At 40.8% G+C, this 11705-nt stretch overlaps 1 protein-coding gene across 6 annotated transcripts in view; it reads right to left on the bottom strand.

The window, feature by feature from the left end:
- Positions 1–399: 399 nt before the first annotated feature.
- rptor (regulatory associated protein of MTOR, complex 1) overlaps positions 400–11705 on the bottom strand; it is a 193877-nt gene continuing 182571 nt past the window's right edge. For all 6 annotated transcript variants that reach the window (XM_073474586.1, XM_073474594.1, XM_073474612.1 and 3 more), the window contains 6 exons: positions 10563–10669; positions 8911–9038; positions 5846–5932; positions 5635–5751; positions 5227–5356; positions 400–3158 (listed from right to left, as the gene is read on the bottom strand). In XM_073474586.1, the coding sequence (XP_073330687.1) occupies positions 3090–3158; positions 5227–5356; positions 5635–5751; positions 5846–5932; positions 8911–9038; positions 10563–10669 (638 nt within the window). In that variant the 3' untranslated portion in view covers positions 400–3089. The remainder of the gene's footprint in view (positions 3159–5226; positions 5357–5634; positions 5752–5845; positions 5933–8910; positions 9039–10562; positions 10670–11705) is intronic.

Here is an 11705-nt window from a genome sequence, read left to right as displayed (position 1 = left end):
CTCACTGGACTGGACTTTTCAGGGGATCGGCCATTTCTGTGGGTTGGCCTAAGTAAAGTTATTGTATGCCAATCAGCCACAATATTAAAACCACTGACAGGTGATGTGAATAACATTGGTCATCTTGAAACAATGCAGTGTCCTGCTGGGAAACCAGGACTTTACCTTTGATACAGCTAGAACAATACTGGATTATGTTTAGGTGTGCCTAGGTCTTAAAACTCCAATAATTAATTACCATCAACCAGCCCACAAATTAAAATCCACTTTTAATTAAAGAACCATTTTTAATGTTTCTCAATGAGAAGTTTTATGGTTTTTACAATGTAGATGTAGAAATGTTAGAGGATCACAGCATAATATTGCTGCAAATGCAAATGCCCAAAAACAGACAAAATCCGGTGTTGTATTTGGTTTATTTCATCTCCTGTCTTATAAACCACAGTCAGCAAAGCAGTCTTAAGTCACAGAGACAAACCTGATTGTTTTCATTTTTCCTTTCTTACTACTTTGTTAAAGTCTCTTCTTTTTCTTCTGATCTAAAATCTTAAAACTCAAAACAGGATACTTAGAGATGAATGTGATTCTGAGGAAGTAGCCCCACGCCAAAATGCACTATTAGGGCTGAGCCAGTGAAGCAGGTGAGGCCTGCTGAACCACAGAGAGCTCAGTGACGGGTGATGATGGGGACTAATGTGGTGACCGCATCTGCAGCCGCTTATACAGACTGTATGGTGTGTGTTCACTTCCACTCCACAAGTTTAATTCCTTTCTGCAGGGAAATGCAAAGCTTAGGACAACTGATGCAGAGGGGTGAGGTGGGTGTGGCAGGAAAGAAAGAAGGGGGCTGCTGCTGGGGTACGTTGGTGATGAAGAGGGTATGGTGTAGTGAATGTGTGTGTGTGTGTGTGTGTGTGTGTGTGTGTGTGTGTGTGCGCGCGCGTGTGAGGGTAAGGCTGTCCCTCTTTTTTTTCTCTCCACCTCACCGAGGCTAAGGCAAACAAAATGCCAACAGAATTAAAAACATAAAATTAAAAAGCAGAAGAAGAAAAAATGTTTAAAAAGCTAAATAAGCAAAGCTGTGGCCCCGGAGAAGAGGCACGTCCATGGTGATACTGCACAAAAAAACAAAAAAACAAAGAGAAAAACCCAAGAGAGGCCCTCTTCTTATGGAAGAGAGTGTCTTTACCAAAACAGCACCACAATGACATTTGCGTCAATGATGTCCATAATCTCTGAAGTAACCCTGCACCAGGTCATGTGACTAACCAAACCTGTCCATCATGCTGCAGACACTGGGGAGGCTGGCAGTTGCTTGACCTTGGTTTGAGGAGGCTCATGAGGTACCTGAGCGAGATTTAGGACGCTGACACAGTGAGCATGAGCAGATACATTACTTTAACTCGCTTTATCTTTGTTAAACAAAATCAAACCAAACACATCTGGCTATAAAATCAAAATAAAACTCAAAGACGGAGGAAATTAAAGAAACCTTGCAGAAGGTTTATCAAAATGAAAAATGGTCCAAATAGTGGGGCGGCGGATGATCCTGTGTGTGATGAGTCACATAAACCTAAATGTTCTCTAAACCTACAGAGCCGTGTGCTCAAAAGGTATCTTGACTGTTTGAAATAAGAAAGCTGCCCCTCACTGTAGTGTGATAAGCAACTGGGTTCAACTTCTATTTATGTTTTCCAGAAAGCAGAAAAACACAGATTGGCACACAAGAGGAAAAATATACAAAAAACAGGATTTTGAAGTAGGTCAAAAAGTCTTTGCAGGGCTTCTGTCATTCTTTGATTCCACATGGGGAAGATTTGGACGTATTCATTAGCAGAAAGTTTAGACAATCACAGGGAGACCAATTTAATTGATATCTTTCCTGTCACTGGCTTAAATAGAAGGGGTAAAAATGCATCCTTCTATAGAGAAAGAAAGAATTACACTGCTATGAATTGAAAGAGGGTGTTTGTATTGCTATACTATGGCACCTTTGGGTGTTGCAGGTCCAGCTGTCTTAAGCTATTGGTGCCATGCTGCTATCGCCTTCAAACGTTGGGGAGGAGCTTGAGGCTGAATCATTGGGAGGCTTTTATTGCTTTGCAGGGCAGGAAGGCAGGAACTGCAGGACCAATCCAGCCCTCCTCTCACTGTGCTAGATATAAGGGTATGTATCATCCAAGGGGCAATAGAGGTTTTCCCTTTTTACAGGAGATAAGTTAAAAAACAGAAACACCCCTCTGAGCCACAACAAAGGGGCTTGCATGAAAAATATATGGTTATGTTTAGCACGCTGGGGAAGGAGGAAGGAAGAAGGAGAGTTCTAGCATGGGAGCAGGCATCGTTTTTGGGTATCATGTCCAAGGCTATGAAGGCCCACTGTGGGGCACATCTGTGCTATAATCCATTTTAACGCACGCACGCACGCACGCACGCACGCACTAACACACATCAAGTCTGCCTGGTCGACGTGTCAGTCGACAGTCCACCGTCTCTGGGTCCATCCCTCCACACGTCTTGCTAGCGTTGCAGTAAAGCAGCAAAACTCTGTGTCCTTCGGCTGCAAGACGGCCATTAAAATTAATTCATAAACACAACGGGGGTCCAGCGGACGGTGAGCCCGTCTTTTCTGCACCAGTGAATATGTTTCAACAGTCTGGTTGCCCTCTGGGCGACCCCCCCCCTTGTCTCGCCACTTCCAGGTTCACTGGAGTCACAGTTCATTCAGGTAGTGATGCTCGCTGAGTCGCGAGGAGGAGCCCCAGTGATCGGTGGGTACCACTTCTTTAAAATAGAACCTCTATTCTTCTGTATACGCTATTTAAATATACACACTCCTCAGCACAGCCAAGTCTACAATCATTAGCTTCATAATAAGAATATGAATAAACAATGAGAATAATAATAATAATATATATATCGTCGTTCGTAGCATGAGTTTTTGTCAGCAGCCATCACTAGAACATTCAGGGTGGTAATTGCATATGTACAACAAAAACGTCATTTACATCCCAGAGCTCGAGGCTCAGGGTCAGAAGTCATATGTTGGTTTTGTTGGGGAGGGGGGGGGGGTGATGAATGCTGGTGTGTTATCTGAGCCTCTTCTCCGCTGAATAGATGGACATGTAGTAGTCGTTGCTGCCTACTGCCAAGTGGGGCTGGAGGGAGACAAAGAGATGACGCAGATTAGACAGATGAGTGTGTCTTCACAGTGTGAACTGCAGAAAACACAATATCTTGAACAAATACCTTTAGAATATAGCCCATGTCAGTATTACCTTCACAAATGCAGTCATGGCACTTAAGCCAAAGAGCTAAAGTAAAGGACATGAGTTCCTTGAGCACAGAAGCTGATGTGTTTGCGAAATAAAGTCCCAGGGAAAAAGGGAATTGATATCAAACTCTAAAGACATGTGCAGTAATTGTACTAAGCATACCCTATAGTATCAAACCTTTCAGAGTATCAAAACAGCTCAGACTAGGAAAAACAACATTCTCAAATTGACTTTCATGATTAGGAATAATGATAAGTTACATTTGCGGGAGAAAAATATGACTCTCCCAAGACATTCTGTCTTCATACGATAGGATGTCGATGTCATACGTACCCTGTATAAACTTTAAGGTCTGTATAAGGGCATAATGACGTCTGCTCTATGAGTTTATATCTCTCATGGTCTTTGTGAAACTGTAGATATGTCTATAGAACAGATGCCAGACAGAGCAAAACAAAGCTGATTGTTTGTGTAAACCTGTAAGATGGCCTTCGGTCTATCTATTCTCTTTGTATTCCTCACTTGACCAGAGGTGAGAAGCTCATGCAGTAAACTTTTCCCTTCCTTGTTGTTAAACAGATAACCATGTATTGGAGAGATGCTTCCTGAGCTGTAGATATAACCTGAAACTGGAGAAGGTTCAGGAGGAATGACTTGGCATTACACTGGGCACACAGATGTGTTGTTATGTTGTTCCTCCTTGATCAAGTTTGTATAAACTACTTCAACTTAAGTCACTGGTGCCTCTGAGTCTTCTTCATCTCTCCTGAATGGTCAGGCGAGCCGAAATTCCACAACATCATTCAGAGGACATGAGAATTCTGGTGTCTCGGGTCATACATACATAGAAGTGGGGTCAAGGTGTGCTAACAGCTAACAACTGAAGACGGCAATAACGATGTATTTAGAGAGCAAGATTTACGGATGAACAATAATGCCGGCATGATAAAAAGATACTGATTTGCAAAAGATGTTATACTTTGTGGCTGGTGTTGTCCGTGAAGCTATAGGGCAAGATTTTCATGACATTCTTCTCAGAAATGCACTTGTGTACTTAATTTGTGCTTGCTAGCATCTTCCTAATGAAGCTGTACAGAGAGACTGGTGGATCCATGTTAATGGGAGTATATTAATTAGTTGCTTCTAAAGTTCTGAAGAAATTAACCTTTGTAACACGATGATATGGGTTGGTAAAGTCACCCAGTATATTTATTTTAAAGCAGCATTTTTTTTTTTTACTTGGGAGTAGTGGATATAACTAAACACAACACCGACATACAGTATTATTACCGTATGAAAATCATATAGCAAACCTGACAGAAAAAAATGCATATTAACACATCCAAGACAAGCAACATTAGCCTTCATTTGGAGTTGTGTTTCTGACCACCTGTAAGTCCAGTATTTTCTCTCTTTTTAGCTCTGCTTCACCAACTCCTGAGAAAAGTATCTGGATCTTCAGCTTATGAATGCTCCACTATGTTAACCAGCTAGATGCTAACTTTGTCTGTCAGCTGTTTGGTGCTGACATCTATTGCTGAAAACAAGTTTGATGAGAGTGGAGTAGCGGGCCAAAAAATCAAAAATGATGAGAAAGAAAAGTCTAAAAAGCTGTGTAGAGCTGCAGGAAATTGCAGAGTTAGATTATAATCGATGATCACACAGTATTTTGTTCCATTGTTCTTCCCATTATATGTTATTAATAATATATCATTTAGTGCAGCTTTAAATTCTATACTTAAGTGGAATTTTGAAGTACTGAAATTGAGTATTTCCATTTTATGTTCCTCATACTACACATAGTCAATTTTTACATTATCATGTGTAATTTATAGATTAAACCACCCAAATTCCACTCAATTGTGAGCAATTCCGAAATATTTGCGAACGACTGGCCCTGACGTATGACTGCATGAACACCGTGGTCAGAGACAAATAAGTGATACTTTACCCAGTAAGGATGGAAGGCTAAACAGCTGATGGCCCCAATCCTTTGTCCCATGAAGCCATCATAGTACTTTATGTTGCTGATCACATCGCCGTTAGCATTGTAGACAGCTATGAACTGGTTCATTGATCCACTGGTGGGCAGAAGATAAAACAGACAGAGTGAGAGGAGCAAACAGTGGCAGGATGTCTCAGCTTTAAACATCACATCCATCATGAGCTGCTGTGTGTGCTGCACTGGATTTCTTTTGTGGTCAAATTTAACCTTCTGGATGGATTTCAGGTGTTTTGTCCAGTTAAACTTTGCTTGTTTGTCAACTCAACTTAAATACAGAGAACATGTTTTTTTAACCATCCTTATTTAGACATATGGAACAAAGTAAGGAAGACAGAGATTGAAGTATGGTCTCACCAGGCAAACAGGTTGGCCTGTGGGTGGATGTCCAGGGCTGTCAACCCCTTCACTGTCTGCAGCACGTTGATGGAGTCTGGAGTCCGTGGTTCAAAGAAACGAACGTCTCCGTTAACACTGGTAGGGAGTAAGTCAGTCAGTAAGTCAGTACAGGCAACCAGAACAAAAAAAAGTTGTTGTGTAAATCTTAAGAGACAAAGCAAGAGAGTACCTGACGCTGATAATGTGTCCGTCTGTCTCCTTCTGTAGATGAGCTTTGACTACCCAGGCACCATGCTCCCTGTAAGTCATCACCCGGCTGCACAAAAGACAGAACAAATGTCAGTAAAGGTGGCATTTAACTGTGTGCTTCTTCATGTCAACCTGACAGGAAACACCAGCGCTGTAAGACTGTGAAATCATCAGCTCAAAGCTTAAAACACAGTTACACACAACAGTTATAAAGCCAAAGGACATATATTTAAAGAATCCTTTGACATTCAATAAGGAAGTGAAAAACTGAGGAACATTAATGACAACAAAACAAACTGAGGAAAGTTAAAAAAGGAGGAAAAAAAGGAAAAATAGAGTCTCGACAATCCCATGTTGTACACCCTCATTTGTACAGACAAACATACATTTCTTACATTCATAGTGAAAAATGTAGATTGTCCTCCAATTTCAGGCTGCAAGGTAGTGGCCCTTGTCAAGACGTATCTAATTCAAAGGGCTTTACTGGCACAACATATTCCTATATATAGTACTGCCAAGCCCGGCATCGATACTGACATTAATTTTCAAAATATTCAACAAAATACAAAATGTGCTTCTGGAAATTCATTGAAACAGCAGATTTATCTTGAGTTTTAATCTAACATGAGTAGAATTATTATTATCATTTCTTTGCTGTAATGAGCAGATAAACCAAGTATTATGGATAGGATATGGATAATTACTTTAAAAATAATGTCAAAACTGCTCGACCAAAATGGTAAAATCTGAGGACACACAACAATCTAATCAAAGTTGCGTGTAGTGCATTGTTGGAACCTGTGTGTATATGCTAAAGAATATCCTCTCATATGTCATGTGTAATAGGGGATTACTTTTTTATTTAGTACAAGAAACCTCCAGCAAACATATGACAGCAGTATAAAACACACGGGCAGAACTCTTTTTGCTGTAACATGTAATGTAGATGAAGAACCACTGGGTGGCACCATGGGACCATGACTCAAAAAAGCAACAACCCTCCTGGAGAGACTGAGACAGCATTCCAGCTGAAAACCAAAACACTAGGACTATCTTTTCAGAACTGAGCTGTATCTGAATTAACCACTTCCCATAATGCACTCTATTAAACTTGGTCGAATACATTGTGACAACAGGTGTGTCAGGAAGTGTGTTTGGTCTCCCTAAATTTCAAGGAAAAAAAAAAAAAAAACACTTGGTGAAAACATCAAATTTGACTTGTTTCTACCAGTCCTGAATACATGAAGTACAAGAGGTAGAAATATCTTGAATTTAAAACAATCTATCATGCAGTGCGGGACTTGTACATATAAATGAAGGTGTGTTACATTCAAGCCCATGCCAAAAGAGTTCACACAATGCTAATTAAGCCGATCACTGGCAGTTACTTTCTCTCCCAAGACATTCTGTCTTCATACGATAGGATGTCGATGTCATACGTACCCTGTATAAACGTTAAGGTCTGGATAAGGGCATAATGACGACTGCTCTATGAGTTTATATCTCTCATGGTCTTTGTGAAACTGTAGATATGTCTACAGAACAGATGCCAGACAGAGCAAAACAAAGCTGATTGTTTGTGTAAACTCGTAAGATGGCCTTCTATACTCCAGAGTCTTAAAAGGTATGATATGCAGGATTTTCCTACAAAAAACAACGTGTAGACTCGTACAAAAATATTCCCTCTCATTCATCACTCATGACCCAGTAAAAGTGTGTGGTCGTGTCTGTATGTGCAGAGATGCTGCTCTCTGCCTGTATTTTCTTATTTTCTAAGTATTTTGCTGTGAACAGTGCTGTGTAGCCCCCATCAATAACAGCACGTGGTTGGAACTCTTTAAAAACGTAGCAACCAGGTTACATCGCCTTCCCGTCTCTCTCCTTGGCTCTGTCTGTGTCATGAGCTGCAAGTCTGCGTGTCTGTTTGACCAAGGGTGGGGCTACACACACACACACAAGCAGAGAGGCGAAGAGCAGACAGAATGTAAACTACGCTTTCGGCTGAATTCACACAAAATCCAGCCATGCGGCTACTCTTACTGGGTTGTGCGCAGGTGTGTGCATGTTTCTGATACTTTGAACATAACCACAGAGAAACAACCAGAAAATAATGTTTTGTTTCTCTAATTCACTGCTTCTTGCTGACTCCACTCCCTCTCTGCATTCCCCCATTTTCTCAGTCTACTTGAGCCGGGGAGAAGGGGGCCATCTTTGAATGGTTTGTTTTTAAACAGCAACTGACAATGGCAACAGCTGCATATTATTATATTATGCCTCTGTGGCCATTTTCCTGCATGATGTGTTTTTACATCAACTAGAAAAGACTGGTTAAGCAGAGCTGAGGGGCAACTGTAGTGATGGAGTAGGCTACAGCAACCAGGAACACGGCAGAGCCTGTGGTGTCATAAGCACTTAAACAGTGATTGTGTAATTATTTTCACTGCCAGATGGGGGAGACAAAAGTTCAGGTTTTACAGTCATTTTTAGACTCAAAGTATAAAAATACAATTTGTACACTGCTGCACACATTGAAACATAAAACATATCATTAAGAATATTCCAAACATGACCTGTATGTGCTGTCAACTGGTCCTGCACTAATCTCAGGGGAAGCAACATAGCTGCTGAAAGATGTAACTCCATGCCTGAGGAGAAGTATTAAATTAGCTTTACTTAAAGATTTATGGGCCACTTCATGGTTTAACTGCTTTGTTTTCCCTCTTTGGGACTGAAATTAAAATAATGTTTAACCAACTGGGGCGATGTGGTGCCACCAGGGTCCATTAAAAGAGGTGGAACCCCCAAAGGGAGATTTACAGCACATTATATGCAATAAATATAGATTAGAGAAGTGAATAATGTAGGAGTCTGTAGGAGTTAATGCTCACAGAAACAGTTGTGTGTGTTCTTGAATGTATTTGAATAATGGTGAGACGGTAAAAGAAAAAGGAGCTGGGTAATCATTGTTAACTTTAACATTCTCTGTGATAAGAAAGAAACGAGGTCAGAGGTTGCATGGAAGACATTGGAGTGTGTGTGTTTTACCATTCATTTGGACCCATCCTCCTGTCGAATACACGTACAGATCCATCACCCAGGCCGGCAACGATGAGCGAACGCTGGGAATCACAGGACAGGCTGGTCACACAGCTATCCGCTCCTGTTGGGATGTCCTGGTGGACACAAGCAAACACACAAATCACCATTAAAGGTTTGTAAAGAAGCCTACCATGTTATCACTGTCATTACAGCGCTCATTTCACACTAAACCTTCTTTTAAAATCATTAATCATGTGCTCTGTCGACTGTTGGCTCATTTGAAGTTGGACCGAGCATCAATATGCAGCCACAGGCGAGGCTGGGCCATTTGTACTTGTATTAAGTCCATCCATCAAGACAATGATTAGCACACTGAGGACCATTAGATGTGTAAAACCAAGAAAAAAAAAGAAGTGGAAACCACAGTAATGGTTCTGGCTCTGCTACAGGTTTCTATTAGTTTTTCTAATACACACAACAGCATGAGCATCATAGACTGTGAACATGAAGTCAAAATGTGAATAGCTTCACCTAAACATTTACAGGTACTGTTTCGGTCGCTGTCTAGACAAATGCAACTTTAAGTGTTCTCACATAGATTCAGGATGCTGCTTCACACACAGCCTCTGAGGTGTTAGGCCTAGCTAGGCCATATAACATATTTGATGACCCATCAGCTACTGGTAGACAATAGTTAATGTTAGCATTCAACCACTTCCTACCTAACATTTCTATTTGATAGTGTTCCCGATAATAGGAAAGGCGTTAATTAATTTCAAAATATCATAATGCATTAACACATTTATTTAAACCTGGAAGTGAAAGAATCTGGATGTAATGTAAGTTTAATGCTGGCTAGGAAGTGGTTAGGATTCTAATGTTGGCTAATGGGTTATCAGAAATGTTGTTTTGTCTTCAAAAATGGCCCTCAATATTTTCACAATCCATTTTCTTTACGGTTGCTGATCAATCTGGAAGCAGTATAATGATAACAGTTTGTCAGATTCCTTACGTTTATACGTCTTGCAACCTGGAACACAGCAACGTAACATTATCTTAGCATTTGAGCTTCCAACCTGAGCCTGACATCAGAGGAAAATGGCCGCTGTGTGACTATAGTCTGTTCTACAAATTCATTACTCTGTCAGGGACAGATTCAGTAATGCTGTGAAATGGGTCATACATTCACTATTTGCCAATAATTTCACTGATTTTAACTACAACGTTTTGGAAACAGAACCTGGATGTAATCCAACGCTTTAATGAGAACTGTAGGTGATTATATGATGACTTCTCCTTCAAAATAATACATTCAGGATGATCTTTACAGAAAACAAAAGACATCAAACCCGAAGGAGAACGATAACTGGAAAGATCTAACTAGAACAAAGGTCGATAGCAACCCATCGCTAACACATTCCAACCAATTCTGCAACTTCCCAGACTGCAGCCTCATAACAATTTGTTAAAGCATCCATTTAATATGATTAATCTATCAAAACATAAGATGTGAACAAGACAATCTTTAGTAACAGACTTCAGAGACCTGAATGGCAAGTTTCACACCAGCTAGTAAATAGCTACAAAATGTATTTCTTGAGCCAAAAAAAAAAAAAAATAGAGAGAGGGAAAACAAATGCATGCTGCATCATGAGTACCTGGACCTTCATCTCTCTGTCAGTGTCCCAGATCCTAATGACTCGGACATCTCCAGACGTCATGAGGAGACCTGTCTCTTGCTCCCAGTCGACAACCATACCTGCACCTACGACGCAAGATGACAAGCAGTTATGATACAGAGCAGGCATACAAAGAAAACATGCATCAACATGTGTACACATACACCAGTACAGTCTGTTGTTGATGGACTCATACATCCAGACTGACGTCACATCATTCACTTAAAACAAACAGAAGGCGACTTTTAATCACAATTAACGCTGAAAAAAGTTTCAAAGGGCGTCTAATATCTGACATACGACTACAAAATATTAAATTACTAAAATAATTTGTACACAATATGTGAACTGCAGTTTTAATTTATTTTTTGAACAGAGTTAATTTAATTTATTAGTGAACCCTCACACAAACACAGCTGTTAAACACACTGAGCATGTGTTAATCCCCCTAAAACACAACACGCACAATCTGTTGGAGATTTGAGAAGGCTCTTGCTGCCACATGTAGCAAGTCAAAGGAAAGATTAGAGCAGCTACCTGAACCCCTGTGTAACTAATAAATACCCCAAACCCCCCAGATGATTTCTGCAGGTGCACAAGCAACAACTCTTTATGTCATTTAATACAATTTTGTATTAAGTTATAAAGTTGTATATCAAACAGTCACAACAGTGTTTTGGATAAAAGCTCCAGATTTCTGGGTGAATAAACATGAACCTCATGCAGATGGAAGCGTGGTTTAGCGTTCTGCATCCTTCCCAACAAGAGGACCACTGGGAGATGCAAACACTGACCCTGGAACTGAGCCCGTCAGCAGATTCTGGCTCAGATGAGTCAAATGCCACTCGAGTGAGAAAGCGGGGAGGGAAGAAGACGAAGACAGCAAGACTCTTCATATGCTGGCAGTCACAGCAGGAATCAAGTGAGCAGTGCCATGTCAGCCACACTTGCCCTGCTGGCTCAGTCATGCGTGGCAGAGGCCTGTGGTTGCCGCCTTGAGGCGTCAGTATGCTTCAAGCAAAGTGCCTGTTGGATCTGAGAGCAGCGTTACACCTTTCTGATGTCCCAATGTCTGTAACTTTTTCACACAGTAACACCCATCTCATGTAGCAACTGGCCAGG

This window comes from Pagrus major, chromosome 1 (genome assembly GCF_040436345.1).
Source record: "Pagrus major chromosome 1, Pma_NU_1.0".
Lineage (NCBI taxonomy): Eukaryota > Metazoa > Chordata > Actinopteri > Spariformes > Sparidae > Pagrus > Pagrus major.
This window is presented reverse-complemented; position numbering and strand designations above follow the sequence as displayed.